The sequence below is a fragment of the Falco peregrinus genome, chromosome 6, assembly GCF_023634155.1.
Source record: "Falco peregrinus isolate bFalPer1 chromosome 6, bFalPer1.pri, whole genome shotgun sequence".
Taxonomy (NCBI): Eukaryota; Metazoa; Chordata; class Aves; order Falconiformes; family Falconidae; genus Falco; species Falco peregrinus.
In genome coordinates, this window is record NC_073726.1 from 15,391,683 (window position 1) to 15,418,167 (window position 26,485).

The following is a 26,485-nucleotide window of genomic DNA, read 5'->3' on the forward strand; positions in this document are numbered from 1 at the left end:
TCTTCACCTGATTTCCCCCCCTGCTTTATTAAGCACCGCGGGGTGACCTGCTCCAGCTGTGGGATGTGGAAACTTTTGCTGGAGCGAAGCAAACCCACATCTCTGGGGAGCCCTCACGGCGCAGAGGGGCCACCAGCTGCCGGGCCCTGCCATGGCCCCGCCGGCGCGGCCCTGAGGGGGCGGGGGGCTGCAGACTCCACCTCCCGGCATGCCGAGCGGGGCGGGGGGGCTGCAGACTCCACCTCCCGGCATGCCGAGCGGGGCGGGGGGGGCTGCAGACTCCACCTCCCGGCATGCCGAGCGGGGCGGGGGGGGCTGCAGACTCCACCTCCCGGCATGCCGAGCGGGGCGGGGGGGGCTGCAGACTCCACCTCCCGGCATGCCGAGCGGGGCGGGGGGGCTGCAGACTCCACCTCCCGGCATGCCGAGCGGGGCGGCGCGCGGGCGGCGCGCATGCCCGCCCTGCCACAGCGCCCGGCGCTCACGCCTACCCCTCAGCCGGGCTGCGTGCGGCGGAGCAGCGGTACCACCATGGAGGCCGTTCCACAGCCACGGCCCGCGGGGGCCGCCGCCGCCGCCCCGCCGCCGCCGCCCGTCGCCCCGGCCCCGGAGCAGGAGCGGAAGCTGGAGCAGGAGAAGCTGTCGGGGGTGGTGAAGAGCGTCCACCGGCGGCTGCGCAAGAAGTACCGGGAAGGTAACCGCGGAGGAGGGGGCCGTCCGCTCCGCGCCGCCCCTCTCCCCTCACGGCGGGAGGCGGGCTGGCAGCGGGGGGCGGCCGGCGGGGAGCTGCAGCGCCGCCGCCGAGGAGGAGGGGAAGCCGCTCCCGCGGGGGGCTCCGCGCCGGTCGGTGCGTCGTCCCCCCCCCCCCCGGGGCGGGGCGGCCCGGTGCCCCCAGCCGCCGCCGGAGCGGCGCGGGCCGGCTGGGCCGCGGACCGCTGCCGAGGGGGGTGTGTCATGGGGGGTGGCTGGGAGCAGCGGCTGGGAGCAGCGCCGGGCTCGCTTCCTGCTCCTCCCCGGGCGCCCGGGGTGCCGCTGCCGGGGGTTGCCCGCAGCCCCGCCGAGGAGCCCTGGGCCGGTCTGCCGAGGCTGTGCCGCTTTCCTTGAGCTCTTGGCGGCGGAGACCCCTTCCTGGCTCGGGAGGGCTTATGGCGCATCTCTAGGAGTTTTTCTCGTGGGATGTTAAGAGAAGAGGGTTGGCGCGCACGGATAATGCACCGAGATGGAAACGTGCCCTTGGCTAAAGGTGTGCTACACCTGTGCCTGGGCATGGGTCCGTCTAGCCCTATGTTATTGCTCCGTGTGACGTTCAGTAGCAGATAGCTAGGCCTTTCACCACAGGCAGCTTCCAAGTCCTACAGCAGTGTTTTCCAGACCTAGGATATGCAGGAGTGAGGACTGTAGGTCATGAATGCCGAGAGAGATTGAATGACGATCTGGAGAGGCACGGGTCTTTGTGAGTTGTTTATCCCTTCTGTCTTTCTACGGTGGAGATGTAGCTCAGGCTGGAGCGCTAAGCGAAAGAGCTGAGAGTTGAGGAAAAGCTGTTATAAAATCCTGTGAGTCCTTGAAAAATCTACTAGGTCATCAGTATTAACGCCCTTATGCAAGGTTCTTATGGGTGGTATTGCAATGTGTAAAACCTTCCCAGAAATGCTTTCAGATGAGTGTCAGAGTTGAGATTTGTTTACTGAAATTTCTGGCCTCCTTGGGTTGACCATAACAATCTCTTCAGTCTTTGTTTTAACACAGGTTACAAAATATTCATCCATTCATTCTTTCAGGGAGTCCACAGCTTTTTGGTGCATACCTCCAGAAGGACACACATAAAAATGGGAACTCTTCCTGTTGTAGGCAGGAGTTCTTGCTGCTCCTCTATGTCTGTGTATGACACTTCCGTTAAAGAAACGAGGTCATACTGCCTTCTGAACTTCAGAAGTCTCCACAGGAGCCTGTCCATGGGATTTGGGCACAGATATCTGCCTATCTGGACCCTGATCAAAAGTTGCTGTTTATTTTGGCCTTGATGAGCCAAAACTGAAGGGAGGATCTCCCTTGCTCTCCCAACATCTAAGCAAAGGAACATAGTACGTTTAAACATGCAAATTCTGGCAAAGGAATCCAGCTTTTAGCAGTTCTTATTTATCTGGTATTTCAGAGTGCCTGCAGATTAAGACAGATAAGCACTGGCACCATTAACTTTACAAAAACAAAAGTGAGCAATCTCTGTAACAATTGAATGTTTTTTAGATGAGAGCCTAAATTACATGGAAGTCTATATAAGCCTGCTTCTCGGCAAAGAGCAGATTAGTATGCAAAGGTAAGTTGTGTGTAACTGGTTAAGCAAAAGAGCCAATAGTACTCTTAATTTACATCGTATTTTCTGTAAATCTTGTGTTAATGAAAACTTTAAGGTGACTTTTCTAGTTTCTCTAAATTAGCAACACTGTTTGTATTTTCATGGATAGAGTTAAAAACCAAACAGTTCATCACATCTATGCAGCAAGGAGAGCTCCACCTACTCAGCCAATAATAGGTGGTCTTTACTAGCTATTAGTAGTCATAGTACTTCATACCTTAGCTTCTTTCAACTTCAGAATTTTATCTTTGGAGTCTTTTCTCCCTGTGTTTCTCTATGCTTCTAAAAGCAGACTTGAGAATCTCCTTCCTAAATGCCTTTAATGTCATTCTGAAATTGTAATACTAAGACGTGCTTGACCTCTGAAGGATCTTTTGGATTTTTTTGTTTTCTAATACTCAGCAACTCTGACTGGCAAATACATTGCACTGACAAAATTAAAGTTGATAAGTTTGCTGAAGAGAAATAAAAAGCCAATAAATCTTCTGTAATTTCTCAGTATAATTTGAATTTTAACTTGGGTATGAAAGAGCAGAGGAAAAAAATGCATCCTTGGTTATATACTTACAGCTTATTACAGTTGGAAAACCTCTTGACTCCGCAGTCAACCTCCATATGAAGCAGAAACAGACCTATCTGTATTCTAGAGTCTTCTGTTGTCCTTCTTTGGGGTTTTCTTTGGTTTTGTGTTTTTGTTTGTTTTGTCTGCCTCTTTTCATGTTTAGTGGAGTTCCATGAAGCTAGAAGCCAGTTTCCATTTTGTCTAAATAAGCATAGAGAATTGCCATTGCATGGACTTCAGTGCGTTGTCTGTAAACAGTAAAATAAATTACATATGAATTTTATCGGTAGGAGGAAAAAGCATGTTGAATATCCTTCTCAAAGGCGGATGATTATGTTGCACAGGGTGGGTAAGTCTAAGAAAGTCCCTAGTATTGTACTATGATCCTAAGTTACTGTCTTCTGTTTAAGTGTTGAAGGGAAATAGATGCATCCTTTTTCATGAGATGTTTGTTGATAGAAGTTATACAGGCTTGATTGTAATAAGCTGGTTTGATAATTCATTTGCCTTGCTGATGTTAGCAAGGCTTGTGTTTTAACGGGCAATTGTAAAAGGCGAGCCACTGTATTTGAAGAGGAACCAGTGGGAAAGTGACAATATGCTTCAAAACTGCAAGCTAACACATTTCTGAAGAAGTTGCATACTTGTCAAACTGCAAGAGCAATAAATCTTAACTAAGGATGCATCACAGCAAATTTTTTGTAGTTACTAAGGAATTACCAGAGTAAAGTTTAGTTAGCATCATGTCATCAAATCTGAATCTTGGCTTTTTTTGATTTCTGCATTTGTTGAACCACTTGTACTTGTAAGTATGGTAGATTGATTTTGTATGTACTTCTGTACTGTGGTTCATGTCATATGATAGTCCCAGAGCATGCCAGTATATTTATGACAGCATTTGCTGTGTTTGAAATGGTTCAGCTTAAATTCTTTTAAGTTTGCATCGAAGCGCATTTCTTTTTCTTCAACAATTTTTAGGTTTTTTACCATGTAACTAGTACTTACCTCTACCTATTTTCAGGATATTACTAATCTAGTATGACTTCTAGTGGGAATATTTATTTTTTTCTCTCTTTTTCACTCCTTTTTCTTTTCATCCTTTGTGACTTCCTTCCCTTCCCCTTACATCCTTTCTGTTCTTAATTAGTAAATAAAGAAGGGAAGCATGTAATTGTAAATGCCATGGCAGATATGGTAATTTGCAATTGTAAGATATTCTTTTTTTTCACCACTGTGGATCTGACAGTAGTATTATGTCATATATTGTAAAATGGTTTAATTGTTTAAAAAATGAGTTTGTGTTTTTTAGTGGAGAAAAAAAAAGTGTATTTTTTAAATTGAGGTGATTGGTCCTTGTCCACACTGAGTGAATGTGTCAACTAATTTAGCTAATCATTAATAAATTGTTTCAGTTGCTGAGGTATCTGTAAAGGTATTTTATGCAATAATTTTCTGTGTTTGACTAAAACATTTCATTTTTCCTTCCATACACCTGTTAAGGCTGTTCAGGCTTAGAATGAGACAGAACTGATCCTTGTCCTGATATTTGTTACTGTATCACAGAAACTGATAGAAACGTTCCTAGGTGGTAGTTTGATTCCTTAAAGATTTGTTGAAACTTTAAAGAAAATGGGTAGTAACTTACTAAGAGGTTTTTCAAATCCAGAAAATCAGGAAGAATTTACAGGAACCTGCCTGACAATAATAAGTAGCCTGAGTAGGTAATTGGTTTAGACATTTGAGTGAGAAGTGTGGCTCTGAAGTCAGTTGCTTTATGGTCTCTTCCTCTCTCATGTTTTTCATGAAAAACCTTGAGAGAGCTTAAGTTCTTCCTGATGTGAAACCGGAAACAGTTTGAAATAGTGGCATTTTTCACAGGACAGGAAAACTTTGTCACTGAACTCTACACAGTAAGTTAACAGTTGTTACACTTTTTTTTTTTTGTTAAATAAACCTAAGTTTTCAAGATCTCCATTTGTCTTTTCCCCACTCGCATTAATTTCTTGGAAGAGGGGGACATTTTATAATACTGTTACATTTTCAAGCAATACAAACTAAAATCCATTTAATTAAAATTGATGCTATCTTATGACATGAGCATTGATACAATTGCCCTTCCAGTTTGCACACCACAGTTTTGCAGTGAAACTTCCATTAGAAGTCCCATAATGTTTTTATAGTTTGGGGGATTTAATCACTGGTATCATTAGTTAGTCCACAAATTTTGAAAACTCTTTTTTTGAAAAATTTGAAAATTTTTGAAAAAAGCTACGATACAGACTTGCAGCCACTGAACAAACAGCTATATGTAAACTTCTTCCCTGCTCCTTTATTGCCTTGGCAGGGAAGATGATGTTCCAATTGCAGGGTCAGTATTATGAAATCTTTACCTGTGCCTCTGCTGCTTCTGATTTTTTTTTTTGCTCCTGTGTTTGCACAAATCTACCAAAATCAGTAGGTTTTGTTAATGTGTTCATCTGTGTGTTGGTGGTGTTAAGGTGTAGCACATAGTCCATCCCACAAAGTCAGGTTTGGGGAAGAAGAGAGAGGGCTGGTAGGTTCCTATAGAATAATCCAACACCTGAGGGCAGTAATTGCTTAAACTATCACCAATGGGCTCCCCACTGTTTGTGTGACAGCCATCAGAGATTTACACCAGATCACAGACACAGATTATTCTTCAGGGTGATCTAAGATGACCCCCAGTAGATGCTTTAAATGGCAGATGAATTGGGCCCTGGGAGTCTGTTTAGTGTAAACAGATAGATAGGAAGTTTACTTGACAGGTCAGATGTAGAAATCCATGCTTGGTCAAATGAATCCTTTCTGTGTGAGTAGAAGGGAGGAACATTGATATTGAGATAGATAGAGAAAAGGAGATTCTATGATTTATTTATTTTTTAAAATACTTTATTGTGAAATATTTCAGGTAAATCCTAAGAAATGTAAAGCAAACACTGGTCAGACAAGAGAAGGAAAATACTAGCTCCAGTTGCTTTAACTTTGAGTTGAAGTTCATGTTCTGTATTTAGACATGTGAAACTGGAAAACAGTGAAGCCGAAAATACCTAATGTCTTTTACAAGAAATACTGGATATGCTGTTTTAGTAAGACAGATGTTCAGTTAGTTTCTAGTTTATCTTGTATACACTGAAAATTGTGACTAGCATAGTATTAGCTGATATTTCTCATGTAATTAATTTTACTAATCATAGCCACAGCATTCAGGCATTTAGTAGTAAAGCTAAATTTCAACTGACAAGTCTGACAAGATAAGGAAATTTTGTTGGGATATTCATAGGAATTTGATTTCAGCTTTAGAGCAGTGGGCTATGTAGGGTTGCTTTTCCCATTTACACTTTGGCATGTTGTAGAGGCTAGTTTACTCTTGCCAGCAGTGAGAGGTGGTCTTAAGGGACTGAAAATGAGATGGATTTTTTGCATTCCCCAGTTTGTTGCCATCAACAACAAAAAAGAAAGCTCAAAGATCTTGCTAGGTGTTGCTATGGCCAGCAGCCTGTCATCTGAAGTTATCCAGATTGTTAATTGTGGGGATAGGTTTGCTTTTTCCAATGAGCAATTCAAAGAGCTTTATTAGTAACTATTGTACAAACATGAATATGTAACTTCTGTTCCTAGCTTTCATTGTTGGTCAACGTATTTGAGCTGATTTTCTTCTCTACCAGAGTCATTAAAGGTGTACATAGGAGTTAAATAGACATATTGAAAAGGGAGTGGATTAAATTGTGGGGTTTTACATTTAAAATTTTTATCAGCATGTCGGTAGCCAAGACTTCAAAACCTTTGTTTGGTCTTCCCCCTGCCCCAATTACAGCCACTTTGAATTCAGAAAATTGTAGTTTTCCAAAAGGAAATAATGGCTGTTCTAATTCCAGTTTTCCTTGAATGTTAAAAAAACTTTCTTTTGGGGGGAGTTGTTGATTAAGATCTAAGTCCACATTGCATCTGCCTGAAGTTTAAACGCACAATGTCAGTTAAATTTTGGGATGCAAAATCTTGTTCAGTGATGAAGTATTTAGTATTTGTTTTTGAGATTGTCAGAGATGACTGCACTATTTTTCTGAAGAGCACTGATGGAATTAAGGAAAATAGTACTTACGAAGCTCGTCTTGTGGGTGCAGATAGTACTTTTAAATCTCTGACTTAACTATTTTATTGCTTAATAAAAGGGAATTATTCAGATCAGTTGTTTGGGGTTTTATCCCATTCAAAAATGAAAAATATTGCCTTTAGCAAAACTGAGCTCTGTTTCTTTTATATAGAGGATTGTGTTTTGTTTAAAATACTAGTTGATATGACTCGTCCCATCAGAAGCAGAAGACTGATTTTTTTCTATTTATTTCATAAATATACCTTAAATGACTATTACATTTAACACTCTGTAAAGAAATGTCTTAGAAATAAAAAAGACAAACAAAAATAGGATGAAAGAAAGCTGGGGGTTTGTTCTTAAAAATAGGCTGCCTATAGAGAAGAGTTCTGGTGAGAAATTGTCCTGCCAAGAATGGCAAACCTGGTCTGCTCATGCTGTGCTGGGGACCTTTGATACAGTCTTGTAAATAAATGTAGAATAAGGAGAGTTCTTACAGAGCTTGTATGATTCTTTTTCTTTATTAAAAATGTTTTCAGTTGTTGAAACTTACAACTAACGTTAAGTCTCTATTGCTGTTACCCACAATTAAAACTATCTTGTAATTAGGATCATTTAAAAATAACTTCAACGTGCCTGACCTGTTCTCTCTCTGACGGGATTCAGCAACTGCTGATTACTCTGTGGTTGAGTTTGGGGTATGATTTAGCCATTATGTGGGCAATATTAATGTGAGTGGAAACTGTTTAGAGGGACTATTCTGTTTTAGGTAAATAGTATTGGATTTTTGTTACTGCATTGGAAAAGGCTGTGTTACAAAAACCTGCAAGTTGGTCAGTCATTTATTCACTGACAGAATTGCTGGAAGGAGGTGGGCTTTGGGCTTTTTTTGTTTTTAATGAAATAGTTAATCATCAAGGTTAAGAATAGGTAATTTATTTGCTAGGCAATTCTGGATAGAGAGGAAAACAAACATGAAAAAATTTTAAAATAATGGCACTGTAGTGATTTAAGAGGTATGTGAAACTTCTGTTGTGAGCCAATCTTGCCAATCACACTTTTTAGCTGGATGTTGGCATAACTGGTTTGTTGATGGAGATCTGAAGTGTATGAAGATTTCTGAAGTCAGTCAGTGCTCAAAACAGGTTTTAAATCGCGTAAAAGGTGATCTCCAAGTGCATAGTAAGAGTGTCAAGTAGCCTTACACATCAGATTGTAGTATGGTCATGAGTATGCAAGATTAAAAGTTTAATGCACTAAATCAAATATTAACTTTAAGGTGCAATTGAAGATGCAAACCTTTTTTTTTATTATTCCTTTAGATTAGCCTACCACAAACTTATGTTCAATTTACAGCATTATTGATTGCTTAACAGAAGATTTTATTTATCTTATATCTTTAGTAACCATTAGTTTTGTGGTGAAACCTTCCTGCATATTTTACTGGGTTTTTTTTGGTTACACAAGCAATGATTCATAAATAAATGTTTAACTCCACTAGAGTTAATGCAGTATTTGCACATGGGTTATAATGTATTGCTTGAAAAATTAATACACAGTAGATTATATTGTATTGTTTGAAAATTTTTAATACCTAGCTCTACTGTGTTCTGGGTATCGGTTTGAAAGTGGATGTTGCAAGACCTGTTGTAGTCACTACCTCAAAAATCTCATTATTTGCATTTTCAACTCTGTTTTGGAGCATGATTATGGAATTAAAGTTCCTGTAAATCTAATGCACTTGTCTGTGTCTTCTCAAAGCTCACCCTGGAGAAGAATGGGGAGGGGAACCCAAAGCAACACACTACCATGGTAGTTGCTCAAGGAAAACTGGACCTCAGACCCTTCTTTGAAAGTCCCCGTGCATTTGTGACAGTGTGTTAAGATGACCCTGTCTGCAATTGTTCTGGAGCTTACATTAATGAAAGGACAGGCAAACAGGCATCATATCAAGCCCAGTATTGACAGTGGGTCAACAGCAGATGCTTAAACAAGAATATATGAGAAATGCTGCTGGAGCATCACTTTAGACTTGCTTCACTCTGTCTTTCGGCGATTTCATAGTCTAGGACCTCCTGTGTTAAAAACTGCATCATTGAATATGGACTTTGTCCCAGACTTTCTTCTCTTAGCTTGCTCCACTACATGAACTTTAAGTGTAATTATACGTTTTGTCCAGAAGTAACTTTTTTTTTGCTTTGAAGCTGTCTTTTTTTTTTTTTTATGTTTTTCCTGAATGTCTCCTACTCCCAGAACAACCAGAAGTTGTTCCATACTTACCTTCCCTCTGTCACTTCTGATCTTGCGGAGTTCTGTCCCCTCCTGCTTTTGCCTTTTCCTTACCTCTATTTAGGTGTTCCTCATACAGAAGCTGTACTGTATCTGCCCCATGTTGCCATTTTCTGTATCTCTAGACGTTCTGTATTGGTAGATGAAAACAAACTGGAAGTTCACCCAGACTTGATATAGGAAGTGTGACAGAATTACTTTGTGATGAATTTTTCACTTTTGTTCTGACTATCTCTCCTAATAGTCCTTATCATTCAGTTTTATTTTCCTACTAGCTGAGTGCCAAGAAGCTGTTGCTGTCATAGGCAGCTCTGTAGTAACCCAAAGTTCATGTCTCAGAGTGCTAGTAGTCACCTCTAGGTCTGTTGCTGTATATCTAAATTCAAGATCCCTTATCTGTGGACTCTTTTGACCCTCACCTGACTTTCAGAGAGAGGTGCAAACTACCTTGTTCGGAAGGAAATAGTAAGAGTTGCTATAAGCAGTATTTGGTGTTAGGAGGCATCATTACTTTGCTATAAAAAAGTAGTAAGTTACTAGTGGAGGCTAGTTAAGATAAGAATGTCTGGTCTTTGCATAGTTCTTCTTACCCATCTATTTCTTAATTTTTAAGAAGTGGTGTTTGGAAATAGTATCATTGCTTAAGAATAGACCAAATAAAGTAGTGGACTAAAAGAACAATATTAAATGTGGGATGTTGTATTTGTGATGTTTTCCCTCAGGAAGTGTTCACTTGTTTACTTTTTTCTAATTAGTAGTGTATTCTTGAAACAAAACTTTAGCAGCTACATGTCATTCAGGTATTTTGCAGTTGTCTGGAACATGCATTAACATTCAGAGTATTGTGTCAGAAAATGAAACTTTATCTAAATTGCACCATAACTGGCCATTGGAAATACACTTTGAACTTGGCTAGTGCTTTCTGGCTTGGTGCTGTATAAGTTCTGCACTGCACTGACACAAGAAATAAAGATTCATAGGAGTTATGCTTGTTTTGCCCCCTTTGCTGGTAGGCCACTGTCTATACCATTTCTTGCTCTTTTTTTGCCAGTAGAGTATGTTCTGTCCTGCATGATTGTTTTTACACAAAGCTTTCCTGAAAGCTCTTGAAAAGTGACCCACAGGTTTTGGTAGTAACCCCTGTGAGGGCCTGCCTGTGTCTTGGGTGGTCAGTTGGTGACCATGACCACCTTTTCTTTTAAGCATATCTCCTTGAACTTGGATCATTTGGGAAATAATGAGGGCTATCTCTCAAATATTGCTACGTTCTTTTGTCCAGCCTAAGAACTTTCTTGTATGTGCTAGTTGAGTAGCAAGTAGAATGTGATTTCTTGCTTAGCCTTCCTATTTTGTTAAAACTAAATCATGGCCACTCCCTTCCATCTCACCTTCCATCTCACACAAGGGAGTATAAACACCTAATTTTAAACATGACTCATTTTGATGATTGTACAAGTGTGCTAGATGATTATTTTAGAAGAGAAAATTGCAGTGACTTCCCTAACCCAAACTTGAACAGGGAGTAACCTGGATGGTTGGTTTAAATTTTCTAAGTATGCAGCTGTCTATACTTGTCTGTCATACCCAGTCTTGCTCTTAAGTGGAGGACAGGTGAGGTAAGACCTTGTTACTACTTTGCATGAGGGCAAAAAAGAGATTGCTACTGGAAGAAATCTGTTATTTACTGCTAGTTAAAACAAAGCACATCGAAGAAATTGCCATAAGTGGGTTAGGAACAGAAATCTCTTACTGATATGAGAAGGACAGGTCATATGGTAAGCTACTTGCAGGCTTTAGCAGACATTAATAGTTAGCTTATGCTTGATACTTTTAAAATATTTTTAATATGAAGTTGCTACAAAACCTGGTCTGGAACCATGTGAAACCTTGAAGTGTAACTCTGCTCTTGAAAACTTGTTTTTAGCTGTGTCAGCTTGTAGGTGCAAAATCAGTAGATAATTTTTATTCTACAGATTTATATATATAAAAGATGCGTACTCACGTTTGTGACTAAGAAACAGAAGGAATTAGTGAAGATTGTACTAGAGTTTTTCTTTAAGGCAGAAATATCCTTTAAGTAAGGTATACCAGGGGGTTGCGTGCTATAGAAACCGCAGTAAGACTTGTGGCTAGCCAGACTAGCATTTACCTTGTTTTTGTTTAGCAGTACATTATGTAAAGCAAACTAGCAGAAGTGGATACTTAGCAGCAAAAGAGAGGGAAATCACGTTTAATGACTTCGAAGTGACAAACTTAATCTGCAAGACTTCTTTTCAGCAAGGTGATGCGCATGGAAATAAATTTGTCCCTAGGGATCAGCAGGCAAGTTTACCTGTGATTTCCTGACCATAGTTTGATTGTTCCATACTGTCCCCTAGAAGCAAATTCATTGGGACTGGCTAGATTAGGCAGACATCAATGAAGGCTTCAATTCCTTTTCCAATGTATCCATAGAAATCTGTATTCTGGGTTAAACTTTTTTTGGTATTGTTACATGTAATATCATCCACAGTATTTGCCATGAGCATGAATGTTCTAGAAAATCTTTCAGTCTTCCATCTCTAAAATGTTTGTCACATTAATGCTTATGCACAGAAACCTGAAAGTGAAACTTCCTGGGGACTTGAATTTCACAGAGCAAACTGAACAAAATCAGTATACTGAGAATACTACTAGCTTCTCAAGTACTTGATAGTCCCTTCCTTCAAACCCTGGATTATTTTTTTGTGTGTGTGTTTAACTAGAGAAAGGGGACCTTGTTTTTGTTGCATGCAGGTGAAGTAATATCTTGGGGCATTATGTAACATCTTTTAACTGGAAGATGGGGATTTTGCCATGGAGATAATAAACTGCTTTGTATCTAATGTGCACATGTTTTTGTTGTTGTGTTGTTTTGTTTAGTGGGGGACTTTGATAAGATCTGGCGTGAGCACTGTGAGGATGAAGAAACTCTGTGTGAATATGCTGTGGCAATGAAAAACCTTGCAGATAATCACTGGGCAAAAACTTGTGAAGGGGAAGGCCGAATTGAATGGTGTTGCAGGTAAGTCTTAATGTATTTGAAAGACACAATTATACACTTCTACTTGCAATAATTTAATACAGGCTTAAACATTTTTTTTGCTTTTTTGCTGGTTTTTAACATGTTGTTATATTTGTTTATAAGATGTTAATGATTTATTACTTTCTAAAACAAACGCCTTCTTACTGTTCCAGCTTACTAAGGAAATAGCTTATGAAGTGTAATTTTTCAGGGCTTTGGTTTGGTTTGTGTGTCCAATAGTGTTTGATTCCTAAATGCCAATCTCTGGTGCTTAATTTTCGAGTCTCAATCTCTTGCAGCAGACTTTAACCTCTGTGAAACTCGTTTTAAGTGGATTTTAAACTTTTAAATTCCTATATGTCATAAACATCTAATTTTTGTTGGGTTTTCCTATTTGTAAAGTCATTAAGTGAGTTCAGCTAAAATATTTCAATACTTGGAAAACAAATTCCTAAAAGGAGAAATGTTGGTCACTTAGGATTCCTGCATGCAGTCAGCATCCAAGGCATACCATGGAATTTGTATGGCAGAATAAAACAAAATATTGTTGAAATCTAACTGGGAAGAGAATTTATCAATGGTTCTGTCTTTGGGAATGACTTTATACAAGTGAAAATAATCTTCTGTGCCAGTCTGTAGGTTCTGCAAGTGAGTGTTGCAAAGTGCAGAGCAAAAGGCATTAAAGAACAGCAGATATGGTATCGTTAAATTTAAATTCATTATATGGGTCCTTTGAGCCCATAAAACAAAAAAAAAAAAAGTAGGAGGAATGACTGTGAAACAATTCATCTAGAATACATCTTGGTGGCAACTCAACCTGTTCTGTGGCTTCTGGAAATGCAGCAAGTAATAACAAGCTAGTTTCCTTTTTCCCTACCATAGACTTCTAAATATTTGAAAACCATTCCTTTACATATCAATATTTTACCCTTTAACTTAAACTTAACTATGGGGTTTTTTTGCATATCCTTTTCTGGACAAGTTTTGTGTATCCTTATTCCAGTTGCAAGAGAGGTTAATCTGTTGTAAAGAACTATGCCCCGAAATGGATAGTGTTCTAATGGCCTTGTCAGGGATAAATAAATATTATTGAGGTTGTAGTAAACTCTTGTTTATGCTGTTGACCTTGTTTGGTGGGTTTTCTGTGGGTTTTTTGGCTTTTATGTTTGGTTTTGGCATTGATTATGTTCACTTGTGATCCCAACTGCCTGTTTCTTTTTTACAGGCTTGCTTAGTTGCTAGTTGTTTTCTTGTATTTGTGCTATTCATTACTTCTGTGGAAATGCTGATATTTATATTTCTCTTCACTAAATTACACTCTCTTGAATCATACTGAATACTAATACTGTGACTTGCAGCATCTTTTCCCCCCCCCGCCTCAGCTTGGCATTGTTTGCAGATCAGTTAAGAGGAGTACTGACTGTTCCAATGTTCAGGTTATCTGTGCAAAAACTAATTATACAGGACCCAGGGCAGATTCCCATGGAATATTGCTTGATATTTTCTTACAATTTGATTGTCAACTAATATGTGAAAAGTTTTTCAATAGAGCTGTGTGCACTTACTTTAGTTTCAATTAAACAGTATCCTGAGCTTGTGGCAAGCTTGTCTGTTACCCTGTAGGGCTGGGAAACGTTCCCTGTGGACAGGGGAGGAACAGTTCATGGCCTCTGTATTGAAGGTTTTTGGCTCTGTTGCACTTGGTTTCTGTTTCTAGTTCCTACAAGATTTACAAAGTAAACACTTAAGCAAGTGTCCAGTTTGGACCTTGCAGCATGAACTCATATTAAGAAAAGAATCAGTATAAAACTTCAGTTAAAGCACACATACCTTCTCAATTTGCAAAGTCAAGGGGTCAGGAGTTTTACATTTGTAGAAAAAGAGGGGTACTCTTCACTTCTGTTTGTCTCTGATTAAACCAAAGCCTGGATGGCTAGATGCCAGAACACATCAGATTGACATTGTGTTGCACAGGGGTTTTTTTGTTCCTTCTCAAAGGGCCAAGAATTATGCCATACAGATGGCAGGTCCCACGGATTTTACTCCTCCTTGTGTTTGGGTGTGTAATTGCACGGAAGAGAACTTGCATGAGACTTCAGTGAAAGTTTTTGCTCAGTGCTGTCACCATGACAGCAGGAAGGTAGTTGATGTGTATTAGATGAAATTTAATTTGGGGGTGGAATGCTGAAAATACTTTGGAACCACTGGTGTATGCCTGCTGAAGAAAGGATAGTCTAAGCTTTTTTTGTTTTAAACTGAAGAAAGAACTTTTCAGAGGTCTGAATCTGAGAAGTGTTGTTTCCGCTAGTTAAAAAAAACACTTTTTTTTCCTTTCATTTTCTTTGTATTCTCTTACAAACCAGCACCTGATAAAGTAAATCAGAGAATACAGTAGGGTTCTCCTTTCAAAATTCAGCCTAGCTATTTAATTGAAGACACTGAAAAAATGCTTGTTCTGACATTAATTCTTAAACCAGGTGTCATAAAACTTTTTATTTTACTTTTGTTAGTTGTTGAATTAAACAAGCACATATCCAGACCTTAGAAACTCTGTAAGATGGAAGGCAGTGCATCATAGACTGTGCTGATGACCATACGCTGCACTGTATAGGGCCAGTTTTATTTGTTGTTTCAGGGTGACATTATACAACTGTTAACTGGGGAGAGGGGCAGGGGGAAGAGGGATTAAAATGTTACCCCCTTCCAGATGCAGGTCAATGATCCCCTGAGTAGTTGTGTAAAAAGCCTGGATAACACTCAACTGTCTTTACCCTTGCTTTCTTTTTATATCTTTAGAAAACTGAATACAGAGTAACAAATGGTATTTGGAAATTAATGTTTCTGGGTTTCTTTCATTCGTATTACAACACAAAACTTTGTCTTATCCTATTTTGGTTTAAAGTTGGTTTACCCTGAATAATTGTCCTAACTCTTAATTTTTGCTGGCATAGGTAGGCTGGTGAACCTTTTGTATGGACAATGAATGCCAGCCTGTTCTGGTTCTAGTTAGAACAAAATAAGCTAGACCAGCAGGTTTGCTTCTTTCTGTTGCTTTTGCAGTGTTAAGACTTGTGTTGACCTGGCTATTTTTTTTATAATAAAAAAAAAAGGTCTGTACTTCTAACTATCATGACAAAACACTATCTAGACCTGCCTTTTTTCAAAAGTTTTTTGACTGTTTCATGAGCAAACTGAAGAAATGTAGTCTTGATGAAGCTAATATCAGGTGAGTACAGAACTCTTTGGAAAAACTTGCAGAGAATAGATGTTAGAAGCTTGTCTTAAAAATGTGATTTACTGAGGACTCTGTCAGTGTTTGTCCCTGCATCCATTACTAATCAATATTTTCATTAGCAATCTGCTAGAATAATGTCTGTTTATTAAATTTACAAATGAGACCAAACAGCAAAGAACTGTTACTCTGAGAGCAGGATTAAAATTAACAGTGTTGTCAACTATACAAATACAGACCAGGGAGTAATTGGTTGTGTCAGTCTTTTAGAAAACCATTTGGATTCTGTAGCAGGCCACAAGCTGAAAATGAAACAGTCATGGGATGCTTTTCCAATAAAGGCAAATATTATACTGGAGTGTGTTAATGAGATTGTCCACAAGATGCGCAAAGTAGTCCTCTGACTTCTAATATTGCTCTTAGCCAAAACATCACCTTGGCCACTGCATTTAAAAAATAACAAATAACAGCTCAACCCCAAGAAAGACAAAGAAATGATCAAAAATCTTTTTTTTCTGAAAAAGCCTTGGAGACTTTTTTATTTTGTTTTAGAAACTGGAACTGTCTAGTTAAAAGTCGAGAAGGCTAAGTAATCTCTTCAAGGATCTTTGAGAATAAAAGGTCTCTGCTAGAACCGGAAAGTTGATCCTGTTTGGGTTTGGAAGACTGAATGGATGTTCAAAAAGGAAAATGTGTCAAAACCCTAGAACTGAGACCAAATATGAAAAATAAAATGAAAAATGTATTGTATACAAGTTTCTCAACTTGAAGTATAACAAAATGTGATGATAAAAAATTATAATGCTTTAAATTGAGAAACCTAGTGCCATCACCTATGCTGAATACAGGATTTCCATAACCCAAAGCTGGGTGCGCATGAGAATCACAAAATTCTTCCCAGTCCAGAGGAAACTTTTCTGCTCTTCTAGGTATGATTAATGTGTGTAAGGGCAATTGAGAATTCTCCCTTCTTTGATTTTTCTTTAGAGGTTAGGGGGTGGGTAGGTTAAACCTATAGAAGAGTTTACGCTCTTTTTCAGGCCAGCAGCTCTGTCAGTCAACATTAATAAACATATTCCTCAGTGTGTGGGAGAAAGGGAGAAATGTTTTGCAGACAAACCATGACAAGAAGTCCAGACTTTCAGCTCTAAAGGGAAGTATGTTATTTCTCTGTACTCTCCCAAACTTCATCTTCAATATTAGGTTTTGGTTAGTGAACATTATAAGGAACGTATGTTAAGATCACCTTTTCCTTGTTATAAAGCAGAAGGGGAAAAAAATGGTCTGTGTCAGTTCTTAGCTTGTAAAATTGGCTGCTTGAAACCCTCAAGAACTGATGACAGCCATCAGAAACTGCTTTTTGCTATGATAAAAGCTGACCATGCCAGCTTTCACGTAGTTGTTCGTTATTACTCAACAAGAACAAACTACTGATTCTTTCATGGGTTTTACATTTCATATTGTGTTTCTTTGGCAATGCTCCCCTCAATAGTTTTTTCTTTTTATTATTATATAACCTATTGAATCCCTTGGTTTTGGTCACTGTATTTGAAAACAAAGCTTCTCTTTAATTTCTGGAGAGTATTAATAAATTAATATGTATTCATATTGGCTTTTACTGAAACTCCCTATATGTGTCCAGCCCAAATGGTGGAGAATGGGGTCAACTTGAACTTAAAAAGGTTGTTTAACATTTAAGGAAGAATAGAAAATAAGTTGCACTGAGGAAATACCTCAATGATTTTGTTACTATTTATTCTATTTTTAAAGCGAAGACATGAACTTATACTTCACCCATTCCTCTGCCAGCAAACTTGAACAATTTAGACCTGAAGTGTTTATTTTGCAGTTTGAGTAAACTGTAGTAAGTGTTAGTTCAGTTAGCATTTACATTGCGTAATTCTTCACAAACAAGTATATTAATTGTAGAGCTAATATTGTATCATCAAAGACTGAACGCTTGAATGTCAGTTAAAAATGGAGCCATGTCAGCTCTCGAAATTATAAAACAGATCCCTTAATTTTTTTTCTTTGTAGGTAATTGAGATGCTCTGTTCATTAATTTGGACAGTTGTTAAATGTAGAGTCTTACATAACAGCATACTCAAAACCACAGTGTGATCAATGAGAGCTTGTAATGGCCGTGAAGTTAAACATATGGCTACATCAACAAGTTACCGTGAAGTAAGCTACAGAGTGCATTACCTCTGGTTACCTGTTGTGCAGTGACTGCTCACATGCTCCCTGTTACTCCACAGTAGGTGTGAGGTCTGCTTCAATGAGCGGAGTACGTGCACAGCTCCTCTGAGGCCTCAGGAGCCAAAAGGGCAACATGCAGTAGTCCTGCCAGAATCACTGTGATTTCAGAAAGGTGTAAAATGGCGATAACCCTCAGTGGTTATGAAGTGTAGTGTTGCCTGGGGTTTTTTGATTGGTGTTTTTTTGTTTGGATGGGTGGATTTGGTCGGGGGCTTTTTTGTTTTTGTTTTTTTTTTTTCTTTTTATTCCTTGTGGTACTGCATGGGTATACAGACTGGGATCTGAATGTGAAGAATTTCACCCAGCTTGCAGTCTGTGTGGCTCTGGCCCCTCTGTCTACCCAGGAGTAGAAAAGAAGATGCTTCCTCTCATGGCTGACTGATAAAGTCTTATGTGCAGACAAGGAAGATCAGTTAAGAAGAATATAGAATTATGAGAGCTCAGATGACATGACAGAAAGGGGTAGAAGGATGGAAAAAACACTTATTTGCACCAGTACCAGTGAGGAAGAAATGGCTTCTCCGTGATGAGAGGAGCTTACACTACACTCGGAGTAGGTAGTTCTCCAGTGCAACAGCTCATCAAGTGTCAAGCGGGGCAACACTCGCTTCTAGGGAGTTAAAAGGTTGGTAACATTTGTAGTCAAGGGGAAAAAGCAATACATTCTCCTGAGGTTGTGAACTTTTTAATATGTTGCAACTTAAATGTCAGCATCTGATTCTGGATTTTTTTAAGACATGTAATGAGGAAAAAAAGACTTAAAATAAAAATGTAAAGACTGCAAGATGCTAACAAAGTAGCAAGGTGACTGATAAATTGTGAGGAAAAAGGGGTTTGTTTTGTTTCATTTCTTTGACTAAATGACACAGAACTAAATAGTTTTACATTGGTCATATGCTTATGAACAAATAACACAATACAGTGAAAATAGACTTCTATTAGCATACCAGCAATAATTCAAGTGTGTTTTCTAGGTTTTTCCTTGGCTTCCTGATGTGTTAAATCTCATCCCTGCTAAGCTAAATGACTAGCTACTTCTGCTTTAACTTTCTTAATTTTAGAATTGTTGGTTTTCCATACATACAGTCTCTAATGAATGGAGTTGGTATGGTTTCACAGTCTATATATCTGAGAGTATTGCAGCCTCGACTGCTGTTCATGCTTCTACATGCGATGTTGCCCCATACTGTTAAGATGTGGATTTTATTTCTTTATTACACCTCACTTCTCTTTGGTCTGAAAATAGCTTTGGTTGCTGATGAATTGCAACAATAAACTTGTTGATTGTAAATACAATGTTTACTGAGTTTATTTCTTACATAGCTGTGTTTTCTGCTCTAAGGTTACTGTCAGCGTTTTAGACTTTTTATATTTAGTGCAATAATGCCTAGGGCCTACTTAAGCAAGTAAAACTTGCTTGTGCTTTGAGTTTTAGACAGGTCAGTTTTGATCTTGAGGTCCTATAAGCATGTCAGCACAGGAATGTGTCCAGGCTAACTTTTTTTTTTTACCCCCCTTATGGCAAGAATTAGAAACCTGGACATAATGTGCTACTGTAATTATATGTTTACTGATTCAAGGTGATCATTTTCTACCATCTTGGAGTAAAGCAATTTCTGTTTGATTGTGTATGTTTCCCTTTACATACTCAAGAAACTCAAATGTAACGACTCTTTTCCTTCACATCTTATATGATGGAGTGGCTGGATATATTTGGTGCATATAATAGCACCAACACTTAGGTAAGGCCTGTGTATTCCAAATCCTTGTCTCTATTTGTGATTTAAATGCAGTGTTATACCAACATGTCCTTTCCTGAATATGTAATGTGAAATACTATGTTATCTTGACCCTGCTTTGTATAAGGTGTTATTAAACTACGCTTGAATTTATGTTTTCTGGAATGTTTCCTTCAAACCTCTGCAGCTTTGGTAGAGGAAAATTGAGTGAATTTCAAGAAAACATCATAAAAATGGGTTGTTACGAAAACATTCAAACAAGTACTATTTCTGTGAAATGTTCCATGCAAATACTTGGCTGGCACATCTAATTAAAAATACTGTTTTGTACAGGGTGAGTCAGGCTTTTTAATTTGAGCAATGAATTGTTTCCAATTCTAGTTCTATTTTGTAGACAGAATTCAGTTATTTTCTAACATAATGTTTGCTTCTCATACCCTAGTGCTGAACTACTGGTTGAAGTATGCAGGTGCAATTAAACTTTTTTTATAACATTCATTGCTTTAAACTGGTTAACGTTTCTGTTGAAGTATGATCAGATTGTTTTGTTCTGGTTCCTATTAGCGAAATAATTACGTATGGGGGGAAAAAATGGGAAGCTAAAGTACGTCTTCCACAATAATACAGCTACTGCAGATATCAGTTACTTAAAAACACCCCAGGCAGAGTCAATTAAAATTAAAAACTGGTATATGTAACTTAGCCCATAGGCCTGGATTATGTTCCTTTTCCCCCACATTATGTGCCTTTTAAGACACGAGCGTTTCAAAAGCCCTTGCATTTATGGGGAGCTAGTTAATAATTCTTTTCACCTTGGTGAAGAACAGTGGTGCTCAGGTGACAGCTGAAGTGTACCCTCTGGTGATGTTCTGACAAGACTTCAGCAGTTTTGCTTTAAAGATCTGTCCAGATAAAACTATTTTTAATCTGTTTACTCAACTGTGACTTACAGCCTAATTTTTGGGAATAAAACACCATGTGACTTCCCATGTCTCTTTGGGTGTATTGCATCTTTCCTAAAGCTGATCTACCAAAGTTGCAGTAAAACCCGGACATGTCTAAAAGCTGACAGTACTTCTATCTCTTAAACCTCTGTCTTGTGTCTTATCTATAGTAATGACCACAAATAGCATTCTGTTTTTCTGGGGAATTTTTCTTTTTGTCTTTTTCAGTGTATGCCGAGAATATTTTCAGAACGGTGGGAAAAGAAAAGCACTTGAAAAAGATGAAAAAAGAGCACTTCTTGCTTCGAACACCACTCCAGCTCCCAAGATTGAAGATCCTTTGCCAAACTTTGGCTTGACAAATCATGAAGCTATAACAGAAGAGTAAGTCTTACTTGTTTTCCAAGCTCCCCCCCCCCCCCCCCCCCCCCCCCCCCCCCGGCTTTGGTAAGACTCTACCTGGACGTTTTTTCCCCCATATTAGATCAATCTGATGTATTTTTAATAGTTAAGAAAGGGTATTTTCATGTGAATACGTACATGTTTTGAGAAATACTTACGTTGTAGTATATTTTGATGGATGCCATAAAAAAAACTGGTTGAGAATGACAACTGAGTCATCTTCATTTAAGTGTTAGAGCAATTTCACTTTCGTATGTCATTGGTGTGCAATGCAATTTATATTAAACCTTGAGGTGAAATAAGGGAGATGTTAATTAAGTTAGAATCTAATGGCTGTTCAGCACTGTTGAAAAGTCAATTGCTTATGTAAGTACTAAGTGCGAAATGTAAATATCGGAGTACTTAAAACTTTCTCTTCATAAATAATTGCAGAGAAACTCTTGATTCCAATTATACACTTCAAAAGCAATTTTGAATTATAACCCTTAATTTTAAATGTGCTAGCTTTCTGATGACTGGCTCTGCAGAAGTTGTAGTATCCTTGAGGTATTTTCCTAACAACAGTTTTAATTTTGTTTTTGACCTTCACTCAAGTAAGAATTTTATTTTTGGCATTCAAGAGTAACTTTATTTCAGTTACAGTCCCACCCTCCTATTTTTCCTAAATAACATGGGTCATGTTTGTGGCTATTCCATACACGATGGAAAGAATTCAATATTTTGCAAGTATAATGGAATAATGAATGTCTAAGCATATTATCATCGAATGTTACGCTTATGACTTGCGTCGTATACTTTATAGACCAATTATTACAACTGTCTGCAATAATATTTTTTTCCATTCTGTGAAGAGATTTTTCTCATTATTGTAGCATGTCTTCTATGATCAGTGCTTAAGTTGGATATGGTTTTAGTTAGGAAAGGAACGAGCATGTTAGTAATATTATTAGCAGATGTCTATCCGTATGAGCTGGTATCTTTGTGGTTTCTCATGTTTGTAAACTTGTAAAAGGCATAAAGATCCCAAATGCCAATGTAGGTGAATAGTTACATGCAAAATGAAAACATTTTGTCCCTTGTTGTCCTCTTATGACAAAACAAACCAGATGTTTCCAAAATGAAGGCAGGGGCTTCTCATAAGCTGACTTCCCCCAGGCTCCTCTTTTTAGTGCTCATTTTGCTAAGTCAGCCTCAAACAAACACCTGTTTTTAATAAAAACTGCCAGGCACTTTTGCACAAAGGGCTGATGAGATACTAATACCTTATAACATCCCAATAATGCTGGCAATTGTTAACACATAATTTTAACATTACTATAAATAGCAGTTTATTGGTGGTACTTTGTTTAAATCAATAGGTTTGATGATCGTACACTACTTGTCTTTGTCTTCCAGTGGGAGCCTTGTTATGATAAAGCATTAGTTATCTCTTTGTATGTGCTCTGTCTTCATACTTTATAATAATGGCCATTGTGGAGCTAATTTCACACGAGTTTCTTCTTGTTACCAGTAGTCTGTAGCCTTACCTTTTGTTCTGACTAGTGTGTATACAAAGTAGTTAGTAGAGAAGGTTTTATTATTTTAAAATAATTTTAAAAGTATTTTTTAATATAGTTAATGATGATTTTTTCTCTTCATCCCTAAGACTTAAAAAAAAAAATCAGTAAAGACGCACATGGCAAAGGCAAGATTCATAATATTTACCTGAGTAAGCAACAACTGATAGTAAGGGTTTTAGTAGCTGTACAGACTTAAAGCTACAAGGGACAGCTGTTCTAAGTTACTGCCCAGAGAAATCAAAATTCAGTTTCTTCCTATGTGCTTTATAGAAGAAACTACAGAGTTAATCAGATGAAAATGAATTGTGTATTACACAATGCATACTTTGCTTCTGAAATGCTTTTCCACCATGTCTACATTGGTCAGTTAGTGAAGTCTGAATCTTGGTGAAGTCTTGGTACGAGGGATATGGGGGAACCTATGCGCACACACTTGTTGCAAGCACTGTTGCTCCGTTCTGGTCATGTAACACTACAAGTAAGAGTTGTGAGGTTGTCTATAGGTATGGCTAAGCCTGTGACATTTTGTTGTACTCTGGGAAGTGTAAACACAATAATTTTGTTCTTCCCATAAATAATCCTCTCCCGTAGTATTAAAAACAGGTTGCTCATGTGAGAGCTCTTTCTGAGTTTACTTTTACTGGCAAGCCATAGTAGACTGTACCTTGCCTGGTAAGGAGCAAAGCTAGCTCAGGAATAAAAAGTTCCACAGGTAGTAAAAAGGACTCTGGGAGATGTAGAGAGAAGTAAGAAGCACTCAGCCAGCTCTTACAGGCGATGGCAGGCAATATCATAAGAACCAGAAGTGCAAAGTTTACTGCATCTCAAGGTAGTCACTCAACTACTTTGAACTCATTTCCAGCTGCTCGTGTTGCTCACCTCTTTGCCAGATTAAAATTGGGGAGTTTCACAGAAATAACTAATATGAACAGTCTTGCTTTTTTTTACTTTCATCTATATGAAAAGTAATGTACTGTCCACAGTACTTCCATCCCAGAATGAGTTCTAGCTTTACAACTGCACCTGTTGTGAAGCTGGACATCAAAGTGTCTCAGTCTTGCAAGATAAGTGGCTGTTATCTGCTGTTTAACAGCTCCTCCCTTCAATAAATCAGTCCCCTCTTTGTTCTCTTTTTCAGTATTGTTTTCTTTTTTTTCCCATCAAATTAAGCAGTCTTCCTTTTTATCCTTAATGGCAAAAATCACAACTTTTTGGTATGGATTCTTCTCAGCTGCTGGTTTGACTGTCTCTTAAGGTACAACCTATCATTCCTTCTTTCATACGTATCTCAGCAAGCTAGACCTTCCCATTAGATATCTTTACGCATGGATGTTACAAAAGATTTGAGGCATACCAATATTGCCACTCAGAACCAGATATCTAGCTTTGTTCTGCTCTTCTGACAGCAGCATAAGGCTTCTGAATTTTTTTCCCCTCTCATTCTTGATAAATACTAGAGTAACTAAAAACTGTAAACTAGGAGATCAGCGCTTGAAGTGATGAATTTCAGAGATAAAGTGACTTTCCTTATGGTCGTGTAACTGCTCTATTTCTATCTACTTTGAAGAAAAAATGTCACTTACCTGTACAGCACCTAGTTGAATAATAGGTGCGTTTTTAAGGGGGCTGATAAATCAAGCACTGCAGTCCATTTAGTAACGTTCTTGAAAAACAAATGTGGGATATACTTAAAATGCACTCATTTCCCAGGTTATGGTACTCTTCTTTACCAGTTCCTGCTCTCTTAACTATTCACATTTTGGTTTTCTGCCTATACACTAATGCATTAAAGAATGGGATTCCAGGTGTGCTTGCAAGTTACCTACAGTGGCAAAGTACATCTCTTGCATTTAATGCTGCCTTTAACTGAAAATCATTATGAAACATGGTTGAAAGGTGGTTATCAATTAATTCAGAAAGACTAAATTTCTAACAAAGTCACTGGATTGCTGATCGTCATCTAGATTACAGTTATATTCTCACTGAGGAATCTGACTTCAGATTTACAGTGCTGAAAAAGTAAGTATCTGAACTAGTGGTGTTGAGGCTATCCGAATCTGTGATCTGTGTTCCCTGTAAATGTTCAAGTGACCAAATCTAAGTGCTTCTGAAGAGCTTCAAAATGATTTCAAGCATGTAACTAGGATCCTGTTCCTACTGATAACTGGCAGCCTGAGAATTGCTACTAAGTGATTCATTGCACCTGTGTTCTAAAAGGCAGCAAAACCTGACCAACAGCAGGAAGTCAAGGCATAAATGAGCATCTGAATCTCTGCTACTTTTAAGATTTCGAAGTATATTTACATGAACATAGACTACAAGGTTTCTTGGATGTGGCACACCTATCGGAGTGAGTTTGCTCTGTATCAGATGTCTTGGATCTGTTGTCCATTAGTGTAGAAAAGAGTTTCTGTCTTCTGCTCAGCTTGGAATCCAGAGTTACAGCTTTCCAGAAGTGTGCCCTAATGCTGTAGTAGTCTGAAGCAGTATCCCCTTTCACCCAGTCAAACAATGCTGCAGTCAAGAATGCAGGTTTTGTAAGAGAGGAAGTCAGAATAGATCAGTGATTCCCCCCACACCCCTCCAGTCTACTGTAGGTGAAGCGGGTTCTCCTGGAGGTTAGAGGGCTCTGGGTTCTGTTGCTTAATTTTCATCTGTACAAGTATTTCATCAAACACTTTAAATGGAAAGTGTTAAGATCTCTAGAGGCTGTCACTCTTCTACATGGGAAGTTTTCTCTGCACTATAGAGTCGCATTCCCTCTTGTCTTTCCTGTGGTCCCATGTGTCTTCTATTTATTTGCTATTACGATTTAAGTAGAACACAGGCATACAGAGGCACATACGTTTTTGTGTTTGAATGAGAAATCTGCTATTGGTGTCTCCATTTGCTAGGCAAGGAGACATGCTGGTCTGAAGGAGACATGCTGGCCTTATGTGGAAAAAGATGATACTTTAGCCTATGTCTGTGATTTATGGCTGCTAGGATCCCTCTGTAGTATTCGGATCCCTGTTGTACAGATTACATTGTGATTGGCATCCAAGCTGGAAAAAAACTGTTGCTATCATCTTCATTCTGAAACCTCACTTGGTACTGACTGACTTACAGGGTAGCCTGGTAATGTGTGTGGTTTTAACTTAAAGGTAATTGTTGCACCGTTTGCCTTGGTGATGCTGGTGTTTTGACAGAAGTATCCCCTGGGTATCTTCTATTCTGTGTAGAAGCAAAATCCTTAAACTTAGCGTGATTATTCTGCCAAACGCAACAAGAAATACTGTCTTGCTTCTCCAGTATCCTCTCTGTGGTAGATCACTAAGAGTTTAGGAGGAACACATTATTGCTGCTTAAAGATGGGGGTTTTTTTTCCATGGTATTCCTTCCTGCTTTGTTGTTGCTATGAATAGAACCATGGTTTTGTTGGACTCCAGTGATCCTGCAGATCTGTTTCTGAAAGTGTTTGCAGTTATCTGCATCTCTAGGGCTGAATCATTCCCAGAAACACGACAAGTGATATTTTGGAGATGCCAATTGGAATTGGCTGCAGAACTTGAAACAAGAAGCAACATTTGCTTGATGGAAAGTTATTATTCACCTTCCTGTGAAAGCTGCGAGTTTGTGTTTGTCTCTATTAATGGATTTTGGGAATTCTAAGATCTTACAAATCATGATGGAAATTTTTAGATGCAGCCCTAAAAATGATCCAATAGAAGGAGCTCAAACTGTTGCCTAGATTTTCTTTTTTTTTCTACATGGATATACTCATCAAGTTGTGTTTTAAAGAAGAAGCAGATGTAAAATCTATACTAGTGGACTTAAACAACTGTGTTTAACTCAGATTTACTGGTTTGTTGGAATTGCAAAGAAAGAATAAACAGCAGGGGTTTCCAAATTCAGATTGCAAGGAAAATAAAAAAAAATAGACAATGTCTCTGATTGTAGGATGTATTCAGCAGCTGAGTCCTTGATATTAGTGATAAGAGTGCAACATT

At 38.7% G+C, this 26,485-nt stretch overlaps 1 protein-coding gene across 1 annotated transcript in view; it reads left to right on the top strand.

Moving 5' to 3' along the window:
* Positions 1–426: 426 nt before the first annotated feature.
* BMT2 (base methyltransferase of 25S rRNA 2 homolog) overlaps positions 427–26,485 on the top strand; it is a 36,117-nt gene continuing 10,058 nt past the window's right edge. Inside the window, exons 1-3 of the mRNA XM_055808012.1 lie at positions 427–694; positions 12,220–12,361; positions 20,764–20,919. Coding sequence (XP_055663987.1) covers positions 454–694; positions 12,220–12,361; positions 20,764–20,919 — 539 coding nt within the window. The 5' untranslated portion in view covers positions 427–453. The remainder of the gene's footprint in view (positions 695–12,219; positions 12,362–20,763; positions 20,920–26,485) is intronic.